This window comes from Neophocaena asiaeorientalis, unplaced genomic scaffold, assembly GCF_003031525.2.
Source record: "Neophocaena asiaeorientalis asiaeorientalis breed wild unplaced genomic scaffold, Neophocaena_asiaeorientalis_V1.1 scaffold150, whole genome shotgun sequence".
In the NCBI taxonomy this organism is placed as follows: domain Eukaryota; kingdom Metazoa; phylum Chordata; class Mammalia; order Artiodactyla; family Phocoenidae; genus Neophocaena; species Neophocaena asiaeorientalis.
In genome coordinates this window covers 10,588,035-10,601,902 of record NW_020176571.1, presented here as the reverse complement: position 1 = coordinate 10,601,902, position 13,868 = coordinate 10,588,035, and the positions used below count along the sequence as shown (strand labels likewise).

General features: G+C 35.5%; 1 protein-coding gene across 3 annotated transcripts in view; it reads right to left on the bottom strand.

Annotated features, from left to right (window-relative positions):
- Nucleotides 1-13,868, bottom strand: part of ATF7IP (activating transcription factor 7 interacting protein) — a 123,828-nt gene that overhangs the window by 97,016 nt on the left and 12,944 nt on the right. For 2 of the 3 annotated variants that reach the window (XM_024733364.1, XM_024733365.1), the window contains exon 1: nucleotides 8,764-8,890. The exons of the other annotated variant lie outside the window; for it this stretch is intronic. In XM_024733364.1, the coding sequence (XP_024589132.1) occupies nucleotides 8,764-8,780 (17 nt within the window). In that variant the 5' untranslated portion in view covers nucleotides 8,781-8,890. Of the gene's footprint in view, nucleotides 1-8,763; nucleotides 8,891-13,868 lie in introns of those variants that run through there. 3 annotated transcript variants of the gene reach the window in all.

The following is a 13,868-nucleotide window of genomic DNA, read 5'->3' as shown; positions in this document are numbered from 1 at the left end:
GTCAATGAGCCCCTTGTAAAAACATAAGCATTCTGATTTTGATGAAGTCAAAGGGGTACATTTAAACTAAAACTTTATAGTTTAGTAAGGTTACAAAATGTCATCGCTCCGTATGTACCAGTTGGTGTCACTACAACGGAGAACACAGTAACAGGACTATAATGATGAGAGACCTAAAACTGATTTCTATGTAATGTGAATATATTGTATGCATGAGTAATGTTCACATATGACACCCACTGTTAATTTCAATTCGAACCCGAGGAAAATTAGAGAAGGTGAAAATAATAGTTTTTTAAAAATCAAATCCAAATATGACATTCAGAATCTCCTGAAAATTAACATTAAACAATCTAGTAATCCTGGTATTACTAAAACTAAAACAAAGAAAAACTTCCCAAAGGTGAGAGACAGATGTAAGGCCTGAGGAGGGAGGAGAGGCAGAAGGGTTATCACAGAAAAAGGACCTGAATCTCTTACCTGTGGGCAGCTTGATACTGTGAAAAAGATTTCCTCTTCTGTTAACCACTGCTACTCAGTTCATCTGTATAAGCATTAAAAGCTAATGCAGATTTCTAGATCAGCCTTTTTGAGCCTGAATTCCTCTTTTGGTACATATTCATTAAAAATAATAATAATAATAGGAATACAGTAGATTGGCTACATATTAAAATTCCTTTCAAACAGTGGTTCACATCTGTTATGTAGTTTGTGCAGCAAACATCCCATCAGCCACAAAAGCCAGAAGACATCAGACAGCGTGTCAATGAAGCTCACAGAACACTCAACATACACCTTCCAAAGGACTGTTGCAAGTGAAGATGCCTAGAATCAGAATTCTTTTGTATGGCTTTCTATGCTGCCAACTATTAGGTTTGCAGCAACTGTGTGCAGTTAGGTACCTCCCACATATTACCCAATAGTATCAATAGGCATGAATCTGTAAAAGCAGAATAGAAACTTAAAAGGCTTATAGCTTCTTACTATTCCACATATTCACTGGCAATTGTTCAGGTCTCAGTATTCCTATTCTAATGCATCAACTCTGCTCTTTCAGTCCAAAAGGCTGCATTCTTATACATTCCAAACAGAAAATCCATGACACATATTATTTGCTGCCCTAGTACAGCCAGACTGCAGTTACAGCTAGCTGGCGCCAGAAAGAACAATTTACATAAAGCAGTCCTCATTTCATGACCAAACTAAAGAAGAATACTGCTGAGTAAACCCTCCCCCATTCGTTCCCCAACAGGCACTGACTGGTTCTAGAATATATCTAGTTATCTATTTATTAATATGATTAAAATCCAGGTAATAAGAAAAAATCAACTTGTAGTTCTTATATAACTGAAATCCCACCTCCACCCCACCAAAAATATTTTTAACCCCCAGAGATATTCAAAAGCCTTAGTTTATTTGTGGCATGGGCCACTATAATTACATAAATCCAATGACCGCTATTTTTAACAATCATTAAAAATATAAACTATAATTCATATTAGCTAAAAGCTGTCCTCATTCTACTCTACAGCTGCCTTTCAAATTTAACTAATCACTAAAATAGTAAATGATCATTAAATAGATGTGTTCTTAGAACCAAATTGCTTTATGTTTCACCAAATATAACAGGACAATACATCTTCAGGTATCACTGTTGTGATGTTTAACTAATTCAACATATTTACCACTAGTTAATACTACTAAAGCATGCACTGAATATCAAAACTCAGGCATGTTATATTACAAATATCTACACAAGAACATATTTTGTGTGGTATATTCTTTTTTGAACCTAAATCATTTGTGTATTGTTTTAATTGGCCAGATCTGACTGGGCAAGAGTTGAATCATTATCCATGAAAGTCCTCTGTTTAAAATTTTTTTATAGTTACTTTATGACCTACTAATAAATAGTTCTATACCTCCACTTCTATTTTTCCACTACTTTATTGAGTTTAAATATATTAAATTTCATTTTCAAATAATAAATGCGAAACTAGTTTAGTGCCACATCTAAAATGGTAATAAAATGAAAAGTATTTAATACGCTAACTGGGGTTATCCAAAATATGTTCCTTATTTTTTAATCTTATTTTCAGCTGTCTTAAAACATAGGTCTTAAATTATCCCTATTACACAATAAGGATAATAAGGCCCTAGATAGGGGAATGATAAAGTTACATATCAACAGGAATTGGTGGACTTCTAATATGTGGATAATCTTAAATGTTACCCACATTATCTTTGATAAGCAGTAGTAGATTTCCTCAAACAACTATACTCTCTTTTTAGGATCTGTGCCCCCACCAGTGGCAGATGAAGGTACAGGGACAAATGCATAATAAGATGGTGTAACTTCACATAGTAGACCCTGTATAAGCAACACTTTGTGGGAGGAAAGGTCTTATACCAAAACAACAATTGATCATAAAATCTCAGAGTTGGAAATCATCTAAGTATTGTATTCCTTCCATTTTTAATTTTGCTTCCTCCTTCTCTCTTTCTACTTTATACACCCAACTATTTGAATAAAAGTACTTTAAAATCAAAGGACCTAAAATCCTTTAGTCCATCAGAAAATATAATGTTAATAACAAGTATTTAGATACTGTTTTTGAAAGTCAAATAAGTTAAACAATCCCCTCACAATGAATTAATCATAAGAAGCTCAAATTCTCTACAGCCTGCTTAAGTGCCAACAATGGAAGTTACCAATCTAGCTGAGCGTTTCTCAAACTAACAATGGTAAAGACCCAATGTTTTATTTCCAATCCATTACATACCAATATTCTTGTAAAATACAATGAAAATGAATTATTTGGGGAAAAAAGGCATATAAATCAAGCCTTTTTCTTATTTGATCTGATATAAAATTATTTTATTAGACTGATGTGAAATTTCTAGACACTTTTTCTTTTTCTAGACACTCTTAATTTCAGTTATCTAATGGAGAACCAGGAACAGATGAACTGATGAGAACTGACCTTGAACTGATCCACAGAATACATTCTGAGTAGGGCTCACCTAGGCACTACTTATCCCATCCTACCCCCGGCATTCTCAATCTCTCAGCATAAGCATCTCATATTTACTTCTCTCTTCCTTTTTTCCCTGCCCCAATGTAAACTCCTTGAGGGCAAGGGATATTGTATGCCTGCAATCAAAACAGTGTCTGGCAAATAACAGGGGCATAATAAATATTTGTTAAATTTGTTGAATCAATTGATCAATTCACAGTCCATTTTTGTTCTCACTCTATCATGCTGCCCTAGCACAAATAAGAATGCTTGTTTTGTCCCCTTTAGGTTCTTTAAAGTCTTCAATTTGAGATTTAAACACCTTGCTCTCGGGCATTTTTACTGTATTATCAGCCAGGTCCCTAACAATCCCCTCTCCCTAAAGATCCTTTTCTAAAGTATCCAGTACCTCAGATTTCCCCCCCCCCAATTTCATAGTGATTGAAAAAAGAAACAGAGAAAAAAAAAATCTGTGCTGGAGGAAACCTTGTGAGGAAAAATAACCAATCTTACTCACACTTAATTTGTATCACACATACACTAGGTACTTTGTTATGCCCATTTAAATCCCAGTATCAACTCTGTATGGTACTTTATTCCCATTTTAAAGATAAGAAAGCTAAAGTTCTGAAAATAAGCAACTAGCCTCATCCCATAAAAAATAATGCATAAGACCTATTGAGCACTTACTGTAAATAGCCATTATACTTTGAGCACTATTATACGCTTTTCATATAAACTTCTAACTAGTGAGTGGAAGGACATGAATTCACCTTGACTCCAAAGTTCATGTTCTTCCCTGTAGTCTAACCACCTCCCTTGTTTAATGGTCACAGAATGGCAGTAAGAGCTTAACTAATTTATCCAAACTATACAACTACTCACTAGCAGCACCAGAACTATCACCTCTATACTAATACTTGCCACATTGCATGCGATGATACTTGTATGTCAGCAAAAGAAACACCAGTCAGATGACCCCACTGGGCAGCAGTGCCTGGTTTACTTCAGCAGGGAAAGTAGAAGCCCTCAGGAAGGTGCAGAAGCAACTCTTTTCTCTGGTGTTAAACTCCCCCCTTCATTAAACTCAAAGAAAACTCCCTCCTTCATTAAACTCAAAGATTCGTTGAGTCAATAAGCACTATTTTCATCATCTCCATATTCACACATTCATGTCCAATAACAGACTGTTACAAATTACTAATGAGAACACTTAGTGAAAGTTCTAACCTGAGCAATTTATTAAAAATCCCTTCTTTGAATAAACTTTAAGCTTTCTCCCAAATCACTTTCTCTTTTGGGAGTGTAAGAAGTGGAAAACAGGGGAGCCCATCAGTGTTTCCTATGCAAGTTAACCGGTTTTTCAATTTTCGCTAAAGCTTTCTCTCTAATTTGAAAGCCATTTTCCAAAAATGAGTAAATTTCTTTTAGCACTTCCCTAGAGTTACCTATGTCATGGTATTACATGAATGCTAAGAAGCTGGCTTTTACTCTGGAAAATGTGGAATTCAAATTTAAATCAGATCATTATTATACACCGCCAACGTTTCACAGATCATGAAGGTAGTCTTCACATAGTTGAGATGGTCAATGTTTTGTAAACAGAAGTGCAATTTTAACAAAAATAACAGCCTCTGAAATTATCTAGTCTAGTGCAGTTAAGAACACTTTCTTCTAGGAACTTATTCATTTTAAGTGCTAAAATTTCTTAGCTCAATCAATTTAGGCAAAAATCTCTTATAAAGCTCATTTCATTTACCTGTTCAGGAAACTGCACATCTTGAATATAATTTAACATTTTTTTATTCAATATCATCACTAAGAACATCGAGTCAACAAACAGTGATGTCTTTAATAGTGATAACATGTAAAGAAATGAGAATTTATTATCACATTAAAAGACCTCAAGGAACTTGTATGTTTCTAGTTTGTATTTTTTTAATCGCCTCACTTTCAACCAATTGTCAGTTTTTCCTGATGTCACTGGATCTCCTTCAATCAGCCACCAATGGTACTCTAATACAAAAATCAGGACAAGAAAAACGTTAGCAATGTGCCATACCCTCTAAAGAGTAAGCTGACTTTATATATGCTATCTCTCCTACCAAGTGAAGGAGGTTAGATTTTACTTATGTTTACTTTCTTCTGGATGAGAAGCTGTATTTTAGATATTAAAGGTTGCCAACAATCTGTCAAGTAAGTAGAATAGGGATTGAAAAGGAACAGCTCTCAGGGGCCCAGAATCAATGAAGAGGACCAGCTGTGTGGAGTAGGCCCTATCTGGAGGAGACAGTAGCTACTCAACTGTAGGTTATTTTTCTCAAGCAAAAATACATTTCTAGCACTGCCCAATATTCTATTTTCTGAAAGATGAGACATGCAGATTTTTGTGTAAAATCTGACAACTTTAAATGTTAACTAGAGAAATACGGCAGTGGTTAAAGGACCAAAGAAGTCTGCTGGCTGCCAGTTTGTGGCCAGTGAAAGAGAACTATACTGTAAAGATTCTCATTTGTACTGAAACATATAAAACTCTAGGCCCTGAATTCACATCATCCCTTTAGAGAAGCTATTTTCTCACTGCATATTTGGACTACTCAGCCAGACTAGAACTGAAACATTTCTCCTACTCTGATTCTGTAATGACAACATTCTATATTGGCTTTACTTAATAAACACATCTGCCACTACCCACATACAGCAAAGGATGGCTAATTTATTTAACAGAGTAGAACCCAGGAGTGCAAACATGAATATATCAATTACCAAGTGGATGCTTGGTAATTACTTCTTGCTTCTAAGCATGAGTTCTGCTTCTTGCTACTTCTTGCTTCTGAGCATGAGTTCTATGAGAAATTTCCCATTCTTTCTAAACATACCACATTCCCTGATCCAATCACATTTGATAAAGTATATGACATCTGAGAAGCAAAGAAACTGAAGAGCATTCAAATACTACTGGAAAATTAGCATGCCAGATATTTGTAGAGTATTTCCTGGTACTATTCAGAAACATTATATAAACTAATCATCAACATATCCTTGCCAAATAGATAGGATTTTTTTCCTCCATTTTGTACATAAGGAAATGAGAGTCAGAAAATGGAATGAGTTGGCCAATATAAGAAAAGGGTAGCAAAAACAGAATTCAAATTTTGATTTGAACTCTTGGTCAGTGTTCTTTTCACTACCTCAACATTTCTCTTAAAGGTTTATGCTAGTGAAATGGCTTGTGAAAAAGGGTAAACAAATGGGGAGGACAAGAAGTGACAAAATAATAACACCTCAATTACCCAGCACCCAGATTTATTATGCCCTCAATTATTCAGCATAATAGCTAACCTGGAATTCAGCATAGAAAATTTGAAAACTGTCACCAACCCCAAAAGTAATAATCCCAGTGAGGTCTAGTTTATGTTTATAGTTGCAAAAATGCAACATGGCACTGAAAGAATTAGCAATAACATCCTGAGTAACCACAGAGTGTTGGTGTTTCCCCATGTATAAGTAATAATCAGTGGATTCATCTTGTGGAGGGGAGGGTGGATATAAATATTACAGTCCACAATAGAAGGCAAGAAGAATGGATCATTAAAATTTCCCTGAGGTCCTACTCTGAAGGTTAACATAAATTGATCAATAATTTCAACCTGGCCGGTTTCTCTCCAGCAATAAAGAATATCAAACCAAGTAGCTGGTTTACATGGTATGCAATTTTTGAAATCCAGTGAGCTGTTCATACTACGAGAGGCAAAAAAAAATGAGTGATTAGAGTCACAGCACATTCACTTTCCTATGTCATACTCACTCTAGGGCACAACCTTACTGAAGTGAAATGCACGATGGATAGAACCTCTCACATATATTGGATTTGTCACGCATATTGGATTTGTTATTCTTTTTCCCTTTCAGGAGCAAGCTCCTATATACATTTACATGAAGAAATGTTCAGATTACGAGAATCCATTATATCACATAAAATAGTCCTAACAATGTCACAAAGTAATAAGTTAATGGAAGTAAAATAAGCATACTACAGCTGTTGATAAAACTGAGCTAATTATTCCAAAAACATTTTAGGCCACCGAACAAATAAATACTGATTAACTTAGGAAAAACAATAATGTTGCTAAAAGAATTTTAAAATAAGAACAAGTAAAAACACAATTTTGGGGCAAGGCAGCAATTTTAAACTGTTAAATCATGTAAATATAGAACTTATATACTACCTTCATGAAAATTTGTAAGTCAAAAAAGAACATGAAGAATATATGTTCTAGAATACTTCTCAAACTGAATTCCATAGTCCCTTAGCGCCTGGATGTCTACAATTAAGTGACCTAGATCCTGACACTAATAATAAGATCATAATTGTCATACATGATCTGGTTTCAAACCTTTATTTTCATCGTAACAGCCTAATTGTTCTCATTTTATTAAGAAAATTAATAAGTAAATGTTATAATTTTACATTATAAAATAATTACACAATAATAAAATACCATACATATATCCCTTTAATATTCTGGGGTCCTTCATAAGAATTTAAGGGGCAAAAAGTTGCTGTCTTTTAAAAGTTTCTGTATTTAGAAAGATCAAAACTTACTGTTCTATGTCATATTAGTCAGGGATATATTCATAATACTCTATTGACAAAGCTAGAGGAATGCACAGTACTATTTAGAAAAAATTTTATTAAGTACTGCGATTCAAACATCAGTGCTTTAATTATAACTAACTGTTCTGCTATCTGAAATAATACGTGAATAAAAATTTTATTCTCCTACTTTCTGGGTCACTATGGACTTACAATATCTCAATAAACTTTTCTATTGATACTTCAGAACAATGTTAAGAAAGCTTTTTGAAAATTTTGAAACTAAATTTACAAAATTATTGAGTCATTACTTTTAAATATATCACAGATTTTAACTAAGATAAGGTGGACATCAACAGTTCATATCACTTAACCAAAAAACCGAGATTTACTTCAGCCCTGTTGTATAAGCATACATTAGATACAAAGAAAAAGGGTATCCAGACCTAGAAGATGTGAATTATTTCTAAATTCAAAATCTGAATCTGAATGCCAATTTAAGCAAAAAATAGTTAGGATGAAAAGTTAGCCCCATCAAAAATGTGAAAGAATTGGATGGCTGGGAGGAGGCAGCATAATGAGAAAGAACTGAAACCCAGTAAAAAAAAAAAAAAAATCTAACAATGTTAAAAATTTGTTTATTTTTGTAACTGTGATTTACATCCAGAGAATTAACATTCTTCCCAAAAAGCTACCAAACAATACCTCCAAAACACACACACACACACACACACACACACACACAGAAAAATCACAATCTTCATGCAAAATACGGCTTACTTATGGCTTCTTTTTAAAAAAATCTACTGAGATAATATATTGTTTTTAATTTCTACAAATAAATATCAAGCAAACTAAAATATCCAACATAAAAGGAACATTAAGTTAATCAGGGCCAGAAAAGCACTACTGTGGTGATCAATTGTTCTGGCAATGTCAGAACATAAGACGGTGAGAAATTACAGGAATTTAACCTTTGACCTCACCATCCTATGTACTGTTTCCGTAACAGAGGCTTCAATGTTCTATCAGCAAACATTTCAACTTCTCAGCAAGCAAGCTCTTAGTTCGCCTTCCTATATAAACTTAGTAAAATTCAAATGTTTTTTAATTAAAATGTTCAGAGATAAAGAGTAATGTGCTTCTTACCTCAGGTCCTGATGCATGTGACAAATCTCCTCAGTGGCATAGTAGCTGCCTAAGCAGCTACAAAGACTAGGTTAGCAGCCATTTTGAGACAACTGCACTGTCTCAGTTGCACTAAAGTGTAATTAAGATGGCTCCAGTGTGCACTCAAGAACTCACACAGTGGAAACTCAGCTATGTATCAAACAAAGCCCCTCCCACTTTGTCAGCCTGCAGGAAACTGAACACTGACAACAGCTAATGCATATACTGCAACAAACAATGCAGCTACTCACAACACAGCAAACAGAGAAGGCAGCAAGCCAGTTTTGTAACATAATGCCTGTGAATCCCGACTTGCAATACAGAGTTTGGGCACATCCTGATCCCAGACAGCTTGAAGTCCATGCCACATATTAGCAGTTACAGAGATAGAGCCAAATCACACACAGCAAACATCAGGGAATTTGCTTGAAAGAAAGCCTCCATTTCAGTCCAGAAAAAAAAAAAAGTCAAACTATGCTCAAGGTCCTTTTTTTTTTTTTTTTTTTACTCTTTTATAGTACTTTTTACATGAAAAGAGTGCCAATTTTTATAATTTCTAGAAAGTTAAGTTGTTTAAATCCTGATAATCAATTTCCATTTATAGAAGGCTAATTAAAGGTTTTTCCCACAGAATCTAAGCCCCAAAGTGCTCAAATCTAGCCGAATGGTTAAAGCTTGCAATCAAATTATTGAATCTTGACAATAATTTTAAATAACTGCTGGGGAAGACTAGAGACATTAGAGCTACAGTGGCAACAAAGCTTATTTTGAGTAATCTGCCATAAAGATAAAAAACAATTTCTTCTCTTCTGTAGTCCAGATGGTCACAAAGACATCTCCAGGTGAGTGGTTGGTCCCAGGGCAAATTAAATTTCATGCCGTGGCTCAGACCTCCCAACATTCTGACATGGGTGAAAAGCAAATAAAATAAAGAATATAGACACCCCCGGGAGAAAAAACAAATAGGAAGAACAAAAGGGTAAAATTCAGTCTGAAAGTGGGTGTATTAAGAAGACAAATTTGTTTTAACAGTAACCAACCATCAAGAGAAGGATAAAAGCACAGAAAGAACCTGTTTGCTTGATAGCTCACATCAGCTAGGAAATCCATCTTTTCCTTTTGTCTTACTTGGTTCACCATCCTAAAATTTAGCTGCCTTGTGCTATTTTGTCTCTTTCCACCACTAGATGTAGGTCTTTATTAAAACACGTTAGGGTGTAAGGGGGTGGCAGGGGTATAGCAAAAAGGAGATGGCCCCATAAACTGATGATTGTTCAAGCTGAGTGATGGGCACATGGAACTCATTATTTCATTCTATTTCTGTATATATTTGAAATTTTTCCATAATAAAAGTTTAAAAAAATACTCAGCTTTTAAAAAGTCTTTATTTATTCTCCCTGAGGTAAACCAGATAACGTAAACTGCTTTAAGTACTGTATGAGGGGAAAAAAAGTTTATAGTTGATCTAAGCCACATTAATTCTTCAAAAATATAATGGATTCTCTGAGGGTGGCTCGAATCTATTTGTTAAAAGCAAGAGGTAAACTGGGAAAGATTCGAACAGGATAGACATTACTGGAGCACTAGAATGTGGCTAAGGTTAACGGAGAGACAACCAACCAAAACATTTAGAGCTGCCTGATGAAGAGCAGCTGATATTCAAAAAGCAGATTCTTTCGGAAGCCTGTTCCACAAAGGTTTAAATTATGTAATATACCTTCAAACGTGTGGTGCTCCCCACACCTTCCTCAGCCTCCCCCGTCTCGCCAGACACCTTCCAATGTAAATACTAAATACTTTTTTCTCAGTCTAAGCTTTCCCGGGCAAGCTAAGATGTTGGCTATTGGCTATGAGATCTACCTTTTCACTCAATTTAGACTTCAAAATAAGAGACATAATCTAAGTTCCCTCCTTATACCAATCCTCCTTCAGCCACTACAATCATTTTACTACTAATTTACTATATCCTCTCTATTATCCCAAGGCACGTAAGTCAAATCAATATAATGATTGCCTATTTCATGCAAGGGGCTTTAGAAGACAAAGGAGTAGGGAAGTCCATTAATATAAATCAAGCCTTCATATAAGTTTTTATACACATTGTTTAAACTAATTCTCACATTAACCCTACAAGATAGGTTTTATCTCCAATTTGTGATCGAGGAAACATGCTCAGAAATTAAATAACTTCACGAAAGTGCTAATAGCTAAAATACATCCTAGACTACACTCAGCCCAAGCCTACTGGAGCTTTGTCTGTCCCTTCCCACACTGGTTCTGTTTCTGTGCATCACGGAAACAACTTAGGAAAGAATAACGGTTAGGCTGTTAGTCAGGTAAGTGGTGTCACTGCCAATGTTTCATTCACTCTTTATCCCAAAGAGACTATCCCGGTTCACCCAATAAACCCTACTCATGATTCAACCTAAATTATCTTATCACTGACAATCTCTTCCTTGCTCTCCTTTCCCCTTATTATGCCCAACCCACAAACCAGGTGTAATTGCTCTCTCAAGGTCTTTTATATATACCATCATTATGCTTAGCATATTTCATTATTTATATCTTTATATATGAGTTCTTAAAGGACAGAAACAACTTAATTCACTTTCCACTCACTTTCATAGTGTGAAATAGTATTTATTTGCTCAATAGATGGTGAGTTGAAAGTAATTCCCTGTGTTTGCATTTCTACCACAAAAATCTCCGAAAATTCTACATCCTTAGGAACCTTCATTTTTAGGATCTCAACTCTTACTTTCTAGCAAGAAGAAGAAGTCAGCTAAGTTTTTAGTCTTGACCTAAACAGCTCTGTACTTCAAAACCCAAGGTGGAAAAAAATACCTTTGCAGGGCACTTTTCAGTTTTTAAAGTGTTTTTAGAGGCACTACATAGGAGCTAATATGTGTTAGAATAAAGTCTGGAAAATGTCTATAAAAATTATAGAAATATATTATTTACTTTAAAAAGTTTTTAACATTACTAAGAAAGAGTACAGCTTGATTATATAATGTCATAGATTAAAAGAAATTTGTTTTTGGAAGGGTTAGTCAGTAAACCCAATCATTGCTTATTTGTGAAAGCAAACACATTTGGAAGGCATTTCTAATGTAAGGTAAACATCTCCATGATTACTCAATGTTTTACCTCTTCCTAAATAAAACTAGCCGTTTTCATATAATTTTTTCATTTCACTCTTACAATGACCATGTAAAATAATAGTGCTATAATCTCAAATTTTTCAATACCAGAGAATGTAATCATTTGCCAGGGGTCACACAAGTAGTAATGAAAAAGAACTATAGGAGAATTAAGTTTAGTCAACTACTACACTTTTTATATATCATATATCACACTATTAGAAAACTCTGGGGCTTCCCTGGTGGCACAGTGGTTAAGAACCCGCCTGCCAATGCAGGGAACATGGGTTCGAGCCCTGGTCCGGGAAGATCCCACATGCCACAGAGCAACTAAGGCCAGGCACCACAACTACTGAGCCTGTGCTCTAGAGCCCACAAGCCACAACTGCTGAAGTCCACGTGCCCTAGAGCCCGCGCTCCGCAAGGAGAGAAACCACCACAGTGAGAAGCCCGCACACAGCAAAGAGTAGCCCCCACTTGGAGCAACTTGAGAAAGCATGCGCTCAGCAACAAAGACCCAATGCAACCAAAAATAAATAAATAAATTTATTTTTTTAAAAAAAGAGAAAAAAAACTTTGCACATGCAGAATATTGAAAATTCCATGGAACCTAAATAAATGGTTTCAGTGTATTAAGTAGAAAGTAAATATACTTTTCATTAGTTAATACACTTTAATTACACAAGTTATTATCAACATTTTATATATATATATGTATATAAAGAGAAAAGGAACATTAGAAGGTTACTAAGATGATAAACTGAAAACACCTAACTTCACTCCCTCAAATCCCACTAAAACTACAGTGGAGGTATTTTTTGAAGGCATAAATCCTCAAGAACAAAGAGAAAAGTAAAAGGGACAATAGCTACATGATTTGCAGAGCTGGAAAATAAGCAGAACCACTGGTAACTAAGTCAGCAGTTCCCAAAACACTATATTCTAAGCTGCATTGGGGATAAATTAAGAACCAGTTTGATTTACATGGCAGAAACTTCAAAAGACATAGAAACTAGAAGAACTAAGCACTTTGGAAATTGGGGTGAAGGGAGCAAATAGTAGGATTGTATGACTAAAAAAGAGAATACCAGTGAAAGCTGTTTGTGAAGCAGTAAGATACCCTAAATGTCCCTCATCACATTCCACTGAATGCCTGCTCTCCCCAATCCTAGCAGAGGTCTGAAAACAATATCCACAGTTAAAAATGAGAGTAGCATACCAAAAAGACGGACTGAGTGCTCACTGAAGAGAATCCAATCCTCTTCCTCCATTAATCTCCCAGAATGCTAGCAATCCGATCCTTACTATGTATGAAAATGTAAGACTACTCTCTGAGGGTAGTTAACAAGCACAAGACACAAGGCCTTAAGGTCTTGGGAGCTCTCCAAAAACAGCCCACCCAGATCAGCCTCTATAATGAAGTCCAAAACTGACAAATTTAGATATGCTAATCAACTTTTTACTCTTCCACAACATATTATATACAGTCAGGCAAGGAAGAGAAAGGCAACTAAGTAAAGTCTAAGAGTCTAAGATGGAAGACAGAAATAAAAAAAAACACACAAAGCAACAGACTACACAGGGAGAAAACTTCAAAAATAAATTAAAATCTACATATATCAAAAGATGCTGCATTCATTTGTCAAGAATAGAATACTACAGGCAAGGATTACAAAACAGAAATTAGGAATATGATAGAAAAAAATGAAAAACTCAATAAAAGGACCTGATGATAAGAAATCTACCTGAGGGCTTCCCTGGTGGCGCAGTGGTTGAGAGTCTGCCTGCCGATGCAGGGGACACGGGTTCGTGCCCCGGTCTGGGAAGATCCCACATGCTGCAGAGTGGCTAGGCCCATGAGCCATGGCCGCTGAGCCTGCACGTCCCGAGCCTGTGCTCCGCAACGGGAGAGGCCACAACAGTGACAGGCCCGCGTACCGCGAA